This window comes from Rhinatrema bivittatum, chromosome 7 (assembly GCF_901001135.1).
Source record: "Rhinatrema bivittatum chromosome 7, aRhiBiv1.1, whole genome shotgun sequence".
In the NCBI taxonomy this organism is placed as follows: Eukaryota; Metazoa; Chordata; class Amphibia; order Gymnophiona; family Rhinatrematidae; genus Rhinatrema; species Rhinatrema bivittatum.
The window spans coordinates 117,041,500-117,061,704 of NC_042621.1; the positions used below are offsets into that span (position 1 = coordinate 117,041,500).

Sequence of the window (20,205 nt, forward strand, 5' to 3'; positions counted from 1 at the left end):
ATGCAAACTTGGATGACTACTAACTGTTTAATATTAAAAGTTGGGAAAACCAAAATCATTAGATTGAGTCTTTTTAAATCATCCTCCTTTTCCAGTGAGTTAAAGTGTGATGGCGTTATCATCCCAATTGAGCAGGAGGTGAAGAATTTAGGTATCATTTTTGACCCTGAGCTCTTTTAAGAGCCATATTAAATCTGTTATTCAAAGTTAATTTTTTATGCTGCACATGTTAACTCAAACCCTTCTTGGATGGAAATAAGACTTTCATTCTGTGCTTCAGGCACTTTCGTTATCCTGTCTTGCCTTCTGTAATGCCATTTATTTGGGCAAATCTGCTCGATGCTGCATACGTTGTCACTGGTATGAGCATATCATTCCTATACTGCACTTCTTACCCAGGTTACCCATCGAGGCTCAAATTAATTTTAAAGTATTTTTGCTAATTCAGAAATCTTTGAATCATGAAGTACCCTGTTGCATCAACTCTTTATTAAAATTCTATAGACCACAAAGGAACTTACAGTTAGGCTGGCCAGTCTCTCTTAGATATTCCATCAGTTTGCCTAGTAAGGCTCGCTTAGTCACCTGAGAGATTGTTTGCAGTAGCAAATCCTTTATTATGGGCTAGTCTTCAAAATTATTTATGTAAACAGGCATGTTTTAAAGCGTTTAAGACTGTTTAAAAAGTTCTTTAATCTGGCTATTTGATTCCAGGATGATGCTTCTTGGTTGTATTGGCTGTCTTAGTTTTTAATCTGTGAGCCATTGTAGGCTTTGGTCATATGATGGTGTTTATTCTCAGTGTGTGTTGTAGGTTTTACTGTTTTTATACTGTCTTATTTTATTTGTTTTGCTTATATTGTTTTTATTATAGTTTTATAGTGTGCTTTTATTTTTATTATTGCTTTGAAGTGTGTGCGCTTTTTATTTATAACATGTTTCTTTTATGAATGTTTTTCTGTGAACCGTTTAGAATTATAGATGACACAGATAACATGGTATAGAAATGTTTTAATAAATTTTAAAAAGTGGGAAATGTGTACATCAGATGTACTGTATATACTCGGGTATAGGTCAACCTCATGTATAAGTTGATGGGCGATTTTTGAGACCAAAATCTATTGGCCCATGTATAAGTCGAAGTTTAAAATGAGCGATCAGGAAGATAATTAAAAAAAAAAACAAACACAAAAACCCACCCCAACTCTTCAAATTTCATTAAATATAAAGCCCCCCCCCCAAGACTCACCCAAAGTCCGTGGGGGTCCCAGGAGCAATCTCCCGCTCTCAGGCCATCAGCTGCTAGTAATCTAAATGGTGCCGGCCCTCTGCCCTTACCATGCCGCTGGCACCATTTTTTAAACAAGATTTTGTCAAAAAAATTCTGATCCAAAAATGAAACTGGCACAAAAAAATGTATACAACTATTGTATGCGTGTGTAAGTCAAGCCAGCTTTGTTGTGCTTATTTTCTGGCATAAATTTCTCGATTTATACACATGTATGTATTTAACTGCATAATTTATTGCTATTTTCACACATGCCTCTAATCCTTTAATGCCAGAATGGCAAACCTCTGATCCTCAAGGGCCACAAACTGGTCAGGTTTCTAGGTTATCCCTAATACATATGCATGAGAAATGTACATGCTTACTACCTTAGTTATATGCAAATCTATTTTATACTAGTCATTAATTTTACAAAATGTGAAGGCACTCTAGGCCAGTGGTTCCCAAACCAGTTTGCAGGGACTCCTAGACAGTCAGATTTTCAGGATGTCCACAGTGAATATGCATGAGATATATTTCCCTACATATTGTGGGTATTCATTAAAGCTGACCAGCTGAGAATCTTCTGTGGACAGGGTTTGAGAACCACAGATTTAGACTCATTGCTGTTTGTGTGCATGCTGGAGCAAATTCCACCATAATCCTGGCATAATGAACCTCTACCATGGAGGTGGTTTCATTTTTCTGTGAATAACCATTACTGAATTAAAGGAGGAGGTATGGAGTTTGGTATTTAAGGATTAAATGTAAACAATAAAAATAAATGTATCCATATTTAATCCCAGTGTGTACAGATTGAAACTAACCAATCCAGAACCGAGTACGGGAAAGGAAGCCTTTTTCATATACTGTATTCACACGGTACTGGTGACATGTGTGCCTCACAGAATACAGAAGTGGAACCTGCTGAGGCCTAAACTGATGCTGTTCAGTCCTGCTAAAAACCTCTGTATGGTGCCAGCCCAGTAGTGCATTAGCAGGGCTGCATGCTGCCACGTGAAGGACCAAAGTCCAAGGCCCGGCGCCAGACTTTCACTCCCTAAGACGGCCAGGGCTGGGGATGCTGCAGCGGCAGCATTCGTGTCCCTTTGGGAGGAGGGAGTCCGTCATGGTGCAACAGCAACGCCTAATGGCTGAACTTTGGACCCATGAGTTCAGGATTTCCTGAGAGCACTCAGGAGTATGGTCCTCTGCTGAGGACTTTTGCTTCATTGGTCAGATTGAAGTAAGTTGATAGAGAAACAATCCCCCCATAGTTGAAATTGAAAGCTCATGACATTGGAGCCCAACAGAGGTCAATTATAATTGATTTGGAAGCCCAAAGGAGCAGCAGGAAACTGCCAGGTCTAGAAAAAGTTTTTGATGTGGAAGTAAAACTTAAACAATTATCACTGTAAAATGTGACTATCCAACCAGCTTTGTGGCTGCATTGGTGCACATCGCGAACGTTTGACCTGCTTTTTCCTCCTCATTCCCCAAGTCTGTGAATGTTAAACCATTTCAAGTGAATCAGATACCTTCCTCTTTACAAGCAGTTTGTTGCTGTTCACAGGGTGTCCATCCAGCATTCATCGGAGCCCAGTATCCCTACTCTGTAACAACGCCGTCTCTGGCCGCCACGGCTGTCTCCTTCCCAGGGGTGCCAGTCCCGTCCATGACTCAGATTGCAGTGCACCCATACCACACGGAGACCGGCCTTTCACTCTCCTCAAATGTAGCAAGTAAGTCTTGATTACTGCAGGCATCAGCCCTGTGGGGGAGGGTGTAGTAGACATGACGGGGACGTTGTTTTTCCACACATGGGCATGCATGTTTAATTCCTCCCCACTCTTTCTACCAAAATCAAGGCAAAAATGATTTTCTAGGTTGCTATTGCCTCCCCTGTAGTAATTAACTTTTCAGTATTGCCACCGTTAATATTCAGACACTGTCATGCTAACCTTTCTTGAATGGAGTTCTTCCCTACAAGTAAAAACAAACACTTCAGAGTAATGAGTGGCATGGGTGTCTCATTTTCACTGCAGTGATGTGCTGTCTAAGACTTAGACTTTTTTTCCCCCCACTGTTCCAGATCTCCGCCACATCAAACATTGTTTCCAGTAACACACATTATGTTTTGGAGGCTGTGGAACAGTAGTGCTAGCTAGCCTGTTTCTTGACTGCTTTGCTTCCTTGTAGCCTATAGGTCTACATTTTTTTGCTGGTAATATTTTATTTTGTATGTGTTCACACTGTTCTACAATAAAAGATTTTTACTTTTTGCTGGCATGCTCTTCCGCTCTTGACAGTCTTTCTCTCAGTTCATGCTTTAACTGTGCCTGTACGTGAGCTTTGTGCACATCAGTGTGTTACCTGTATGGAGTTCAGATAAAGTATATCGGCATCCTCTTGATCTGTAATGCTGGGCTTTAAGTGTAACAGGAATTTTCAAAAACTCAGAATGTTGCTTCAGGAATACAATGTAAATAAAACTGGAGGTCTTAATGATTTAACTACCAACTGAGTTAAAGCAAATCTGCTAGAACTGATGCTTGCTTTTGAGTGCTCTGCGTTAGGAATTGTGAACACCCATTGCCGCTTGTACATGATCTGAGACTGTTGTATCTATGAAGTGCAGGTTTTACAGGTGCTGCTCTTGAGACCAATCTAGACTTTGCATTTAAGGTCAGCATGCAGTGTGGGAGAAACCTGTTTGAACATACCACTACAGCAGCCAGAACAAATGCAATTCACTTTGACACACAGTCAAACACTCTTGAGTCTTGGGGTACACCCACTGCCAAAGAAGCTGCTTTGTTTTTATTGTGTGCAGTGAGATGTGAATCCCCTGCTGGAGAGACATTACCTTTTGGCCTGGTTCCTTTTCTTCTACAGTGATTTTCCTTTTGTGTATTTACACTTCTCTGATTTTGGAAAAACTGCAAATATCCAAAATGATATACATCCTAAAGATTTAATTGGCTTATATCTATAGCCAATTATATGGTGTAATTGTTGCTTTGCTCTGTCATGAGTAATGCAGACCTTGAGCTGAATTTTGGTTTTGCTTTTCTGGTTGACTTTTTCTTGCTGCTACATTAAGGTAAAAGTATAAAGATTAATGTTGAATAGATTTTTGCATGCGCCAGCAAAAAAAAAATGTGCATACTACCGAACAAAAATTAGGTGATAAGTAAAACAACTGTGACATTGAATAATCTGCATGTTTAAAGAAAAGGGGAAAAAAGCAATTGTGTATTCCAGATCTCTGGCAAGAGTTATGTTTTTAAAATGAAAATATTCATCTAAAACATTGAGTTCTTTCTGTATCCCTGTACCCACTGATATCAGTGGCTATAGCATGTCTAGTTTATTTTCAAAATACCTGTCAAACTTACTTCATCCATTGAAGGTCCAAGGGTAGAACTTTCATATTCTATTCACCTGGAGTATACAACTTTCCCATCATTCAAAAGTGTGTCTTTCAGCTTTTTCCTTTTTGGGTTTGTATATTTTCAGTCCTCATCACCTAAATCTTGTACTGCTTTTATGAACAGAAACCCAAGACTTTATATGGTGACTCCTCCAAGAAATTAGGTGAACCTAAATGTCATACTATACGCCATGTTTTTAATCATTTTAGTTGTGGTGATCTTGAATTTTTTATTGGCATTTTTCAATTTTTTTTAAACTACACAGTGGTTCAAACCTATAAAAAGATGCACTATGCTGCTGCTCCTTTAGGCATGAGCGAATATGGATGTACTTTTATGAAAACTGATATGACAAAACTAGTATATTTTAAATATTAACATCATACATGGTAACTAAATATTCTTCCCTTCACCATTCAGTGTAGAACTTTATTATATTAACTGTGTACCTTATTGTTACAACTTCTCTTTGCTATTAAAATGAAAACTCAATGACTGTCTCCCTACATCTTGTTCTTCTAAAAACCTTATTTGATGATGATCTTACCACTGAAAGTAACCAATTGTGTGAAGGTCCTCCAAATAGTGTCTTCAGTTTATCTCCCTTAATTGGCAAAGATCTGTGTTCAGTTTCCAAAAAATAGACACAATCGCAGTCCATATCTAGAGGATTCTGTACTATCCGTTTTATCAGTGTAGCTTTCCTAGCAGCTAACAAAGGCCTAGATTCTTCAAAATACTATATTTATAGCAAAGATAGCGACCATGTTGGAAAAAGGGGAGTGGCTAAGCAAATTCGCAGCCTGCCACAGTGCATCAGAAAAACATGGAACCGCGGCGTTGACATCGACCGCTGCAATATCTGCCATGCTGCTAACTCTTCCCCTGTAGCGCCTTCAAAAAAAAAGTGTAGCTATTTCCAGCAATACTTCATTGCTCGCAGTGCTACCAGCTCCTAATTTACCTTAACCCCACCCTAAGTCTTCTACTTCACAAGAAATTTAAAATTTGCATATGCAATTTACAATGTGCTGATTATCGTCTGCGATAACACATGTAATAACGGCCTATGACAAATTGAAGAATGATCCTGAGAATTAGATATAGAATTTTGGAAAACCAGCTCACTCTTAAAATATTTCCCCCCTAACAATATGTCTTGTGAAATATGGTACCCCAAAATGTTGCTGTGCAATCATATTCCAAAATTTCTTAAAACCCACTCAGTAAAATTGTGAGAGAAAAGCAGTGTCTGTATTAGACTGCAACCATTCCATTGATCTAGAAAGCCTTTAGGAATAATTTTAAATTGCATATCTGCTAGTTTGGTGGCTATTGATCTCTACTTGCTTTAAGAATGTATTTATGAATATATTTATTCTTGGTCCTGATATGCTGTCTTTCCCAAAGGCCTGAGATGGCAGGAGGTATTTTAATATCTTCCTGGGTAAAATTTGTGTTCAACTGTAAATTCTATTTATTAAATAAACTTTCTGTCCCCGAGTACCCCTTCCCATTACTAACCAGCTTGTTAGCTGGAAAGCAAATTGTGCGCTTTAGCTGTCAATTTGACAATTCCATTTCAAGAAACATTTCTTGAACATTATACATTATTGTATTAACAAGGAGGACAATAACAAAAAGTGCTTTTCATGGGTAAAATAGAATGTTACCTGCGGAAATAGGGACTTTGTTTATTTCCAAGAGCACACATTTTTGCCCATGAACTTAACAGGTGGGCCAAGGGGCAGAGACACAGCAAAGATCAGAACTACAGGTGTAGTTTTGATTATACAAAACTCTGCGCATTGTTTCCAATTAAAAATTACTGCAGGGAAATCCAGTGCGAATCTCTGCTGATAATTGGGGTTTTTTTTTTATAATTTTATTTTTATTGCATTTCAATTTTAAACACAAACAAATTTATGGATACTTATGTTTTACACTTATTCCTAAGAAACATATTTACTCCACATAGTAACATGGCATCCAAAACATAGGAAATTTGAGAAGAAATTGGAGAACCTACAAACTAAGTTAACTTTGGAGCAAATAACAAGAAAAAATTTTTAAGATATTCTAGTCTCTTTTCCACAAAAAAAAAATTTAGTTCCCAATTAATACAGTGTCTAAGGGTGAGTGTCCAAATAATTTCGGAGCTGTTCTGGAGTATTAAAGATATACCTGTTATCTCAATGCTTTATAAAACATCTACACGGGTATTTTAGAGTGAATTGCGCCCTTCTATCTAATACTTCTTTTCTTAAAGCAATAAAATTTTTACGTCTCAATTGAGTTACTTGGGTAACATCAGGGAATATTCTTATAGGAGATCCATAGAAGTCCTGTTTTTGGCATTTAAAATGTTGTTTTAATACTGCATCCCTCTCTAAGAGAGATGTAAATTGAACCAATAGTGTTGCCCTATTATCAACATGTGCCTCATAAGACTTTTCCAGGAAGTCAGTTAAGTTCAAATTTCCCTGATTTTGTTGATCTTTTCCTTCTTGTGATTGTTGGAGATAATACATTTTTGATAATGTAGGAATAGTTATCAGAATATTTCAAGTTTTTCTTTAAATAACTATTAAATGCCGGATGTAGACTGGAGAATCCCTTCTGCAGAGTCTAACAGTAGTAGAGAGATAGTGGATGCCCTACAAGGGGCTCTGTTCAAACAAATGGAATGGAACCCACGAGAGAAGGAGCTATACTCGACTTAGTTCTCACTAATGGAGATAACGTCTCTAATGTCCAGGTAGATGCCCACCTCAGCACCAGTGATCATCATACAGTATGGTTTCATATCACAAATAGGATACGGAGAAGTAGCACGAAGACTCGTTTTGCAGTTCAAAAACACGGACTTTGATGAAATGGGGAAGTACCTGAAGGAAGAACTAGAAGGCTGGGAGAACGAGAGAGATGTGGAACAGTGGACCAAACTAAAAGGAGCAATCACCAAGGCAACTAATATATGTTAGAAAAGTAAAGAAAAACAAGAGAAAAATGAGACCTATCTGGTTCTCAAAGGAGGTGGCTGACAAAATAAAAGCTAAAAGAACAGCATTCAAGAAATATAAAGAATCCCAAAGAGAAGAACACAAGGAAGAATATCTAGTGGAACAGAGGGAGACAAAGAAAGCAATCAAGAAAGCGAAAATTCAAGCAGAAGAAAGGATTGCCAAAGAGGTAAAGCAAGGTGACAAACATTTTTCAGATAGATCAGTGAAAGGAGAAAAGTCCAAAGTGGAATACTGAAATTGAAAGGTGAAAAGGATCAATGGGTGGAGACAGATAAAGAAATGGCAGAATTATTAAACAAATACTTCAGTTCGGTGTTCACAAAAGAAGACCCTGGAGAAGGACCGTCGCTAGTTAACAAGAAAATAGAGGGGAATGGATTAGATGTAACTCCATTTACAGTAGAGAATGTATGGGAAGAGCTGGGGAAACTGAAAGTAGACAAAGCCATGGGGCCTGATGAGGTTCATCCCAGGATATTGAGGGAGCTCAGAGATGTGCTGGCGGGTCCGCTGTGTGACCTGTTCAATAGATCCTTAGAAACGGGAGTGGTGCCGAGTGATTGGAGAAGAGCAGTGGTGATCCCGCTTCACAAGAGTGGAAACAGAGAGGAGGCTGAAAACTACAGACCGGTTAGCCTCACCTCGGTGGTGGGAAAAGTAATGGAGTCGCTGTTAAAAGAAGGAATAGTGAACTATCTACAATCGGAAGAATTGCTGGACCGGAGGCAGCATGGATTCACCAAGGGAAGATCCTGTCAGACAAATCTGATTGACTCTTTTGACTGGGTAACCAAGGAAATGGATCAAGGAAGATCACTCGATGTCATCTACTTGGACTTCAGCAAGGCTTTTGATACGGTCCCGCACAGGAGACTGGTGAATAAAATAAGAAGCTTAGGAGTGAGTGCCAAGGTGGTGGCCTGGATTGCAAACTGGTTGACAGACAGAAGACAATGTGTGATGGTAAATGGAACTTACTCTGAAGAGAGAGCGGTGTTGAGCGGAGTGCCGCAGGGATCGGTGTTGGGACCGGTCCTGATCAATATCTTTGTAAGCGACATTGCGGAAGGGATAGAAGGTAAGGTTTGTATTTTTGCGGATGACACTAAAATCTGCAATAGAGTGGACACGCCGGAAGGAGTGGAGAGAATGAGACAGGATCTAAGGAAGCTAGAAGAGTGGTCAAAGACATGGCAGCTGAGATTCAATGCCAAGAAGTGCAGAGTCATGCATATGGGGTATGGAAATCCGAATGAGCTGTATTCGATGGGGGGAGAAGGGCTGATGTGCACAGAGCAGGAGAGAGACCTTGGGGTGATGGTGTCTAATGATCTGAAGTCGGTGAAACAATGTGACAAGGCAATAGCTAAAGCTAGAAGAATGCTGGGCTGCATAGAGAGAGGAATATCGAGTAAGAAAAGGGAAGTGATTATCCCCTTGTACAGGTACTTGGTGAGGCCTCAACTGGAGTACTGTGTTCAGTTCTGGAGACCGAATCTCCGAAGGGACAGAGACAGGATGGAGGCGGTCCAGAGAAGGGCGAACAAAAAGGTGGAGGGTCTTCATCGAATGACTTATGAGGAGAGATTGAAGAATCTAAATATGTACACCTTGGAGGAAAGGAGGAGCAGAGGTGATATGATACAGACTTTCAGATACTTAAAAGGTTTCAACGATCCAAAGACAATGACAAACCTTTTCCGTCGGAAAAAAATCAGCAGAACCCGGGTCACGAGTTGAAGCTCCAGGGAGGAAGACTCAGAACTAATGTCAGGAAGTATTTCTTCACGGAGAGGGTGGTGGATGCCTGGAATGCCCTTCCGGAGGAAGTGGTGAAGACCAGAACGGTGAAGGACTTCAAAGGGGTATGGGATAAACACTGTGGATTCATAAAGTCTAGAGGACATGAATGAAGAACGGGTGGCTCACGGGAATGACGGCTACTACCTGGAGATAATACCCTTATTCAATAAACATACACACGATTAATGCGACTCCAACATTGCTCCAAGCTTCAACGGCAAGAGGAAATGTAGAAAAAGATTTGCATTCACAAAAAGCGGGGAGTAGCTTGCTTGTTACGGCGGTTACTACCCCAAACCAAATAAGCTTGATACTTTACTTTCAATGCATAACCAGCATAGCTCTCTGCTACAACGGCAGGGGAGGAAGTCTGATACTACATGCATATCCAGCATAGCTCTCTGCTTCAACGGCAGGGGAGGAAGTCTGATACTACGTGCATATCCAGCATAGCTCTCTGCTTCTACGGCAGGGGAGGAAGTCTGATACTTCGTGCAAATCCAGCATAGCTCTCTGCTTCTACGGCAGGGGGAATGAAGAAAAGTGGATCTATATACAGACAACAACCAACAGGGACTGAGTCGCATAGTCTGGGTAGACAAATGGGCATGGGTGTAGCTTGCTTATTGCGGCAGTTACTACCCCTAACTAATTTAAGCTATATATTACACTTAGATGCAGCTCCAACACTGCTCCTTGCATTAATGGTGGGGGTGGAAGGGAAATAGAACCAAAGGGTTACTAAGAGCCAAGAGTAACAGATAAGTATGAGAGAAAAAAAGTGTGAAGCTTGCTGGGCAGACTGGATGGGCTGTTTGGTCTTCTTCTGCCGTCATTTCTATGTTTCTATATAAATAAATCCCCAGGTGAAGCTAGATGTATTTTTGGAAAATTTAAACACTCTCAAATTACATTTCCTATTCTGATTTTCCAAAAACTCAATTTTCCCTTCTGTTTCTACCACAGATTTAATCAGATTTGTTTGAACTTTCTGGATTTCTTCTATTTGTAAATCAGAAAAATTAATTTTCTTTTCTGTTTTTCCTTCAATAAAGGTATTATTCTTTAAGGCTTCCTGGACAGTCTTAGTGAGGTTATTTATTGACTGTTGAACATTCACCATCATTAATCCCAGTTCCTCAATGGAAAACTTTGTTGGAACTATAATAGGTACATCTTTAATTCCATACTGTTGTAAATCCCCTTTTGGCTGTTTTAATGTCCACTCTCTCCTTCTGTTGACAATAAAGAGCAGTCCTTTGATTCAGCATAAGAATGTTCTCCTATGCCATCAGAAGCTTTAATTTCATTCAATTCTTCGTTCTGAGAATTTATAAGTTCTTTCGATATAGATTGAGTTTCTATTGCCCTTATGGACGGAGGGACAGATTTTTCTGGGGCACCGGGTGTAAGAGATGTCTCATTGGCCAGATAGCTCTTCTCTTGCTCCTGAGCTATGCTATCAGCGTCCCCTTCCGGTGCAGGTATGGAAAAGACTTGAAAGCAATCCTTAATGCTAGGTTGAAGCATCTTATTCGGTGTAGATGTTAGAGGTTTCCCTCAATTTCGCTTTCCTCTTTGTATGAGGCATATCGAATTAATAATACATTAACTATCAAATTCCACAGAGTTAGCCCAGCCAGGATGCTTACAAGTTATACAATGAAAAAACAGTACTTAGCTTGATAGTGTTCTCCTTGGCCACAACCAACAGAACCCCGTTCCAACCCGGGCTAAGCTGGGCAAAGCCGCGCACCCCTTGGCCGCGCACGGCTTAGCCGTTGCGCCAGTATAGGCAGGTTTTATGGCCTATCCGGCTCCTCCTCCGAGTGCCGACGTCACCGGGTCCAACCCGGAAGCAGCAGGAAATCCACGGGTCTCTCGGCAGAGAAACCCTAGCAAAAGAAATTCTCGGGCCCTCTCAAAAGAAGACCCAAATGGTAAGAGTCTGGGTTGCAGCCTGATAATTGTTTCTTAGTTAAAAGTGCAACTACCCATGTAGTAAACCCCGTGGTAAACTCTATGATTTAAAATTGCCTATGGGGTTTGCCAAATGGCCCTGTGATGTCTACTGTGTACATTTACAAAGATTTATGGCATTGGAATTGACCATAACCAGATTTGTTGCTTTATATAAATAATTTATAGAATCCAGTGCCTCTTTCTGTGCCAGTGGTGGAAAAACTTAGTAAATCAAGCCCTTAGCATAATTCTTAACAATAAACTGAGAATATAATTAGATCTGGAATAAGTCTTGTGGAGATTGGCATAAAATTGAAATCTATCAGCTGTATTTGTTTCATAAAAACTTAACACCTGCCTTTTACGTTTGGCTGGAGGTGAGCAATTCAATAGAGCATCAACAAAAAAACATTACAATCTCCACCCACTACCGGACATTGTTTAAAGAACCAGGATAACTTAGCTATCAAAATTGAAAAAAAATATGTATTTTAGGAATATAGATATTACAGAATACCCAAGGCTCCTATAATGTACTCATCTTTATAACTCACTGGGGTTGCGTGCTTCAGCTCAGTGATACAGGCATTCCTGAGCAGGCTGCTTAGTCTGGGCCCTGAAAATCTAAAAAAAAATCATGCACAGATTAGACATAGATTTATCATGGAGATTGAGAGATTGACTAGTGACAGCCAAAGCCCTGGGAAGTTAAAATGGCAGCATAGTGGTTTATGCAGAGATGGAAGAACCTTCTAGAATATCAGAAGGTGTGCTGGCCTTCCTAGTTGAAAACTTTAAAACTGCAGAATACAATAGAGGAAATAAAAGCCAGAAAATTAAATCCAGTCTATAAAATCTTGATATAGGTAAAAATAGTAACTCAGAAAGATGCCAAGAAGAATTTATTGAAACACAAAAGTAATGGAAAAAAGGAAGGAGATCTTAGACTGAAGGATTTTGGAATAATATCCAATTAATTAGAATGCCAGATGTAGTAAAAGATGAAAACTTGTTTAAGCTTATGGAAATCTGGCTGCCAAGGGGATTGGGAAATTTTAACTGGAGAAGGAAGGATTCATTTTGAAAGAGTACATCATTTAGGAACAATGAGAGAAAATATAGTTCTCTGAGGACAAGCAGGATGTTAGTCCTCACACATGGGTGATATCAGATGGAGCCCCAATGTAGAAAACTTGTGTCAAAGTTTCTCGAACTTTGAGCAAGCACACTGAGCATGCCCAGCAGGCCCTATACCACGCATTCACAAGGGGTCCCTCTCCAGTCTCTCTTTCTGAGGAACTGTCAACCTCGCAGTGTGAGTGAGCTCACTTTGGCTGTTTTTTGGCCTTGTGGAAAACCTTTTTCCATCTTGGGTTTTTGCATCTTTTTCCATGCCATTCCATAGCAGGGTCCCTCTCTGTGCCCTCCCATAGTGCTCCTAGTTGGTTTTTTTGGCGATTCTGGTAAGTTTCTTTTCTCTGATTCCCCATGATGGCAGTGTATCGATGCCCACCGGCTGTCAAATCTCTGCCGCCATCATTTTCAATTTGTACTCCTTTTATTTCATCCGACATGGCCACGTCCTGTTTATGGCAATACACCCAGTGCCCCGAGGACCATGTTCATCACTGATCCACATGAGACGTCCCCTCTGCCTGAAGGTATTGCATGACATCCGGGGTTGCTGTTTATGCACCCAGATGACTCTGAAGAGACATCTGCTTCAACTTGACAAGATGGAGCAGCTTTTCGGATCGAAGACGTCTGAGACATCGGCATCAAAGGAGTAAGGAGCTGCACTGGACACTGAGCCATCAACATAGGCAAGACCATCTGTTCCATTGATACCATCGGCGGATGGGGTACTGAAGACTGACCACCATTGATCTCCTCCAGGCTGAGTATTTCTAGTTCCTTGGCCTCAGCACCAGGGAAGGACCGGGCCAAGCATCAAGGGAAACTGAAGAAGCATCTGCACCAGTCCCCATCAATGCACTGGCTCATACTGCAATGTCCTGAAGTGACCCCGCAGCAAGGAGTGTCAGCGGTCCATGATTGTCTCCACCAGTCCTGATGCCAGTCACCAATCCACCTTGAGGGTCCAAAGAAGATCTGGTCACCCTTCCTTCCTCCCAGTCGATGTTGACATCAACAACATTTGAGGAGGAGCTGGAATGCAGAGTTCAGTTAGCGGTGGACCGGACACTGCAGGGCTTAGATCCTGTGGCTCTGGCACCAGACCCAGTGCCGCCCGTCCTCGTACCACTTCTGGATAAGCTCAACATGCTCATCGGTGTGGTACTGACCCAGCTGGCATCTGTTCCAGACAGCATCTGTGCCCAGTGGGGCAACGAGCCTCTCCCTACCGATAAGGTGGTCATCACTGGTTCCTCCAAGAAGGAAGCTCCATAGAGGCCAGCAGAGATGCCGAGTCCTGCTGACCCCCCATATACCATCCAGTTTTACTGGTGCCTGCACCTCTGGACAAAGGCCAAGCACCTAGGGACTTAATCCCTGTTGCTTATAGTGAGGATGAGGAACCCCATGATCCCTGGATAATTCTTTGGAGTCCTCCTTCAAGAGTCTCCCATCAGAACCCCCTTCTCCAGAGAAGCGAAGGAAATCTCTGCCTGAGGACTTGACCTTCGTAGAGTTTGTGATAGTGATGGTAGAAGCCATCCCATTTCAGTTATTAACGGAGGAGGATGCCAGGCACAAAATGCTTGAGATTCTCCAGTTCGTGGGGCCTCCTAAGAAGACCGTAGTGGTCCCAGAACACGAGATCCTTAAACTGCTGCTGAGGATATGGGAACACCCCCTCACAGTGCCTCCTGTTAATAAGAAGGCTGCCAAATTTGATAAGCGTTAGCTGCCCCATAAGTCAGTGGTGGTCTAATCTGCCCTCAAGAGGTCCAAGCACACTCAGACTCATTCCTTGGCACCCCTGGGGAAGGATCATAGAGCAATGGATGCTCTTGGGAGGAAGGTATTTCAAGGCGCCATGCTCATTGCCCACCAGTACAGGGTTCTGAAAAAATCTCAAATATGAAATTGCAAACCAGGTACTAGTAATCCATAAAACAGCCACAGTACCTGAAGACTGGAGGGTAGCCAATGTAATACTAATTTTTAAAAAGGGCTCCAAAGATGATATAGGAAACTATAGACTGGTGAGCCTGATGCTGTTGAGCAAAATGATAGAAACTCTTCTTAGAAGCAAAATTACAGGTCACATAGACCTAATGGCTTAATAGGTTAGTCAGCATAGTTTTAGCAAAGTGAAGTCTTGATTTACCAATCTATTTGATTTTTTTTTAAGGTGTTAAGCATGTAGATAAAGGTGAGCCAGTTGATAGTGTATTTCAATTTTCAAAAGGCATTTGATAAAGTACCTTATGAGAGACTCCTCGGGAAATTAAAAAAACATGGAATAGGAGGCAGTGTACTATTGTGGATTGGTAACTGGTTAAGACTGGAAAAAGTGTAGGACTAAATGGTCAGTTTTCCAAATGGAGAAAGGTCAATAGAGTGCTCTAGGGATTTGTACTGGGACTGGAGCTGTTTAACATATTAATGATCTGGAAAAGGGAGCAACGAGTGAGGTGATCAAATTTACAAAGTTTTTCAAAGTTGTTAAAACAGTAGCAAATTGTGAATGATTGCAGAAGGATCTTGAAAAATTAGGAGACAGGGCACCATGGCAGATGAAAAGTAATGAGAACAAGAGTAAAGTGATACACATAGCGAATAATCCAACTACAGTATGCAATGCTAGATTCCCTATTAGAAAGCACCACCTAGGAAGAGGACCCTGGATACCTTGTGGACATTGCCTTTGAAATCCTTAGCTCGGTATGTGGCAGTGGTCAAAAATTCAAAAAGAACAGCGGTAGCCAACTCTGGTCAAGTCTTTGTTTTCAGAATATCCATAACAAATCTGCACAAGATAATTTGCATGCACTGCCTCTATTTTATGCAAATCTCATGCATATTCATATGAAGTTCCTGACAACCAAGATTGTTTGTGGCTCTTGAGGACGAGATAATCAGCCCTGAAATGGAATGTTAGGGATTATTTGGAGAGGAATGGAGAATAAAATAGAGAATATCATAATGCCTCTATCAATTCATGATGTGACCAAATCTTGAGTATTGTGTGCAGTTTTTGTCACCCCCATCTCAAAAAAGACACAAGTGAACTAGAAAGAGTAGAGAAGGGCAACAAAAATGATAAAGGGTTTGGAACTTTTCCCTTATGAAGAAAGGCTAAAGCCTTCAGCTTGGAGAAGAGATGACTGAGAAGGGATATAATTGAGTTTTATGAAATCATAAGTGGGGTGGAACAGATAAGAACATGCTGGGTCAGACTAAGGGTCCATCAAGCCCAGCATCCTGTTTCCAACAGTGGCCAAACCAGGCCACAAGAACTTGGCAAGTACCCAAACACCAAGAAAATCCCATGTTACTGATTCTAGTAATAGCAGTGGCTATTCCCTAAGTCATTTTGATTAATAGCAGTTAATGGACTTCTCCAAGAACTTATTCAAACCTTTTTTAAACCCAGCTACACTAACTGCACTAACCACATCCTGTGGCAACAAATTCCAGAGCTTAATTGTGCGTTGAGTGAGAGAATTTTCTCCGATTAGTCTTAAATGTGCTACTTGGTAACTTCATGGCGTGCCCCCTAGTCCTTCTATTATCCAAAAGTGTAAATAACCAATCACATCTACTCGTTCAAGACTTCTCATGATCTTAAAGACCTCTATCATATCCCCCCTCAGCTGTCTCTTCTCCAAGCTGAACAGTCTTAACCTATTCAGTTTTTCCTCATAGGGGAGTGTTCCATCCCTTTTATCATTTTGGTTGCCCTTCTTTGTACCTTCTCCATCACAACTATATCTCTTTTTTGAGATGCGGCGGCCAGAATTGTACACAGTTTTCAAGGTGCGGTCTCACCATGGAGCGATATAGAGGCATTATGACATTTTCTGTTTTATTAACCATTCCCTTCCTAATTCCAACATTCTGTTTGCTTTTTTGACTGCTGCAGCATTCTGAGCCGACGATTTCAAAGTATTATCCACTATGACTACATGGGTGATGGTTATTTCTTTGTGGGTAAGCAGGTACAAATACAGCCACACAAGTGGGTGGAAAAGTTGGTCATTTCTGCCAGTTTTTCTTTTGGTGTTTTGTAAAAGATTCAGAACAGAGTTACATTTATATTTTGAATTGTTTTATGTTTTAAACTGCTGGGTTTTTTTAAATGTACTCTGCCTTGATTTATTTGAGGAGTGCAGATGATAAATTTGAATAAATGTAAATCTGATGGACCCTTGACAGAACATTCTCTCATACTGAATAAGGGGTAAAGCTAGCACGTCAAACGCGCGTCCAAATGCGGGTTAAATGTGCTGTATCGGCCTGAAAATATGCCAGGCAAAGTAGAAATCAGTGCTATGCCCACCTATCCGTGCCTTGCATGCTGCCTGTTAATTTCTATATTCTGGGGTGCATGCTGTAACTAGGAAGGAGAGGTATATGTGACTACACAGACTATACATATGCTGAAAAAGCTCCTGCATGTTTAAGAACCATTTTTGGTGACATTTTTCTTGCTGCAAGATGGTGTTCTGGCCCTGAACAGAAGTCAGTGTGAATTTTTCCTGGTACACCTGATCAGGTTTTGTGGCACACCAGTATACCATGATACCCTTGTTGGGGAACACCTGCTATAAGCAAGCACCTACTTTTGTTTTGACACAAGTCATTAGTATCTACGCTAAGAGACTTTCAAATTTTGTATGGCATCAAAGTTGACAAGACTCAAATCAAAACGTTGTTGCTAATATGTTACTACTTGATAATCCAGAGGATTTAATTATAAAATTGATTAAACAATTTTGTAGTTTTTCAAGGTTAAAGTTTAATTTTGAAAAATGAGCTACTCATCCACGTAAGTGAGTTTAGAGTGGATAAAACATCTAGAATTGAAAATTCATAGGGATTTTACTTTATTATATACAATTATAATATGGCCCTTTTAATTGACCCTTTTAATATGACCCCGCTCCCATCACACTAACCTTCCCTCCCTCTCTCCTTAAGCCCCCTCCACCATTTCCATCGACCAACCCTAAACTCTGTATAAGCCCTCTCAACGATACCCATCGATTATCCTGCAACTCCACTTAATGACCGCATACTAACAATGTTTTTATCTAGCCACTACCATTGTCATTCTTTATTAACTGTTTTTTTCTATTGTTATCCCGAAGTTGCTAATGTTAATCAATGTTATAGTTTCTCCTCGGATTTAAGTGTATTTCGTTGTTATAAATGTAAACCGGAGTGAAGGCCAACACCAATACTTTGGTATATAAAAAAACTTACAAATAAATAAAAACAAATAATTGAAGACACTCGCACAAGGCTATCTGCATAGAACATTTTATCTCTTTATTGAAGAGCAATGCATTATTTAAAATGGTTATTTTACCTAAACGACTTCATCCTTTAAAAATGATACCAATTTGGTTTACAAGTTAGGTCTCATAAAAAGTTTTAAATAGGTTTTACAAAATTGATATTGCTATAAAGTGAGAGAGGCATTAAAATCTCAGACAGTGGTATTTATAACTTTGTCAAATGAAACATCTTTTTGATTGGCTCTCACAAACTAATAAATACAGAGCATGACTCCCTATCTCAGAGGACATATGACCCCTTATATCCTACAGTGGCTATTGCATGCATGCAGTTCTGATATAAAAGAAAATCTAAAGGAAACATTTGTAGCTGTGGAGAAAAAGTTGCAGATTTTGGAAGAGATAGCCAATCTGTTCTTACCTGTATTAGAAAACTCAAGTTTTATTCCAATGGTCTTTTTAAACTATAGTATGAAAAAAGTCTAAAAATAGTTCAATAGTTGAAGCAAATCATTGCGTAGTAACTTCAGCACATAGAAGAATTTAAAAAAATTCTCTTCTAAAACACTTCTTTATGTATTGCCAAATAAGACAGGTAGGGAAGAGAAATAACTCTTATTGATATAGTATAAATATTTTAGAAATTAGAAAATGATATAGCAGGACTTATTAGAGAGCAAAATAACAGGTTGAATTAACTGATTTCGGTAGATGGAAATTGAAACAACTCATTGGCTGCTGATAGGTGTTCAGTACAAGATTTGAACTGTTTGTTCATTTTAGTGTTCAAAATGGGATGGTTAGAATCCCAGGATTGTTTAAATGTGGTGAATTTTCAGGTTCTCACACACTTTCTGGATATGGTAGAATTGTATATTTCTGGAAATAAACTACATCTATTCTCAGCAATGTGATCAAAGTAATGATATCCTTTAAGGTTCTTCTATTGCTGTGAGAAAAAAAAAAGGTTTAGATGTGCATTGGTTTAATAAGATTTGTACTAATTGGCTTATTGGCTGAAAATAAAATAATTCTTAAATGGATAGATAAAGCTCTCCTGTTTCTTTATGGGTCTCATTGATAATTTTTTGGAATTTGCAATGTCTAGATATATGGACAGATATATGGACATTCCAAGTTGCATTTTATCCCTGTTTTATTGTAACTGCTACCTTATTCTTCTATCACATGTTAATGTTTTTAAGTTATTAAGTATTTATTCTGTTGTCACACCTTGTTATTTGTAAACCGGCATGATGCGACTCCCATCGCGAATGCCGGTATATAAGAAATTTAAATAAATAAAATAAATAAAATAAATAGTAATAAAAAAAAAAAAGCTGAATAATCTGTAGTAGTATGTGATAATTTGCAAACTAGCTTCCACCAGAGACAACGATAACTAGTTATTGAACATCTGTGAAAAATTATGGCTTCCATATGACATAAGATATTGTGTGTATGTGTGAGTACTGAATGAGTTTTGTTTACTGTTTATCAAAATATAAAACTTTGGGAATCTGTTAATTGTACTCTATGTGAACAAAGTGGTCACACTTGAAGGAAAAAGGTATGATCCACATATAGGTTAAAATAGCCACATTTTTAGAATTGTACCTGTGACTGTAGTGCAAATACATCAATAAACAGAAAGTGTCTCCCTTCCTGTTCTGTAATGACTTCACTTATTTCAGAAGGAAGTGACTTATGAAACAGAGTGCTAGCTGATAGAAAAATCCTTAGGTGAATAATCAGTGAGAAACTCAGTTGTACAAATTCACCATATTACATAGTAGACAATGTTATAACAGTTTGTATGACCCTCATACGTATGATCCACTTCTTGATGGAGTATAGATCAGTTTATTCAAGACCATGTCTATATTATAATCATAGGACATATTAAGTTTATTTTTCAAGAGTTATTTGTATGCAAATTAAAAACTTATCTTAATGAAAAGTCCTGTTTCACTAATAGCTTTAAGCGATGTGGTTATCTATATCTAGAGAAATCTCGATATGTATACAGCTGCTGGTTTTGTTCCTCCAGTTGTTAATCATAAGAACATAAGAAAATGCCATACTGGGTCAGACCAAGGGTCCATCAAGCCCAGCATCCTGTTTCCAACAGTGGCCAATCCAGGCCATAAGAACCTGGCAAGTACCCAAAAGCTAAGTCTATTCCATGTTACCATTGCTAATGCAGTGGCTATTCTCTAAGTGAACCTAATAGCAGGTAATGGACTTCTCCTCCAAGAACTTATCCAATCCTTTTTTAAACA

The 20,205-nt window shown here is 39.6% G+C and overlaps 1 protein-coding gene across 1 annotated transcript in view; it reads left to right on the plus strand.

The window, feature by feature from the left end:
• Nucleotides 1-20,205, plus strand: part of ZSWIM8 (zinc finger SWIM-type containing 8) — a 328,217-nt gene that overhangs the window by 247,363 nt on the left and 60,649 nt on the right. The window contains exon 23 of the mRNA XM_029608976.1: nucleotides 2,841-3,009. Within this exon, the coding sequence (XP_029464836.1) occupies nucleotides 2,841-3,009 (169 nt within the window). The remainder of the gene's footprint in view (nucleotides 1-2,840; nucleotides 3,010-20,205) is intronic.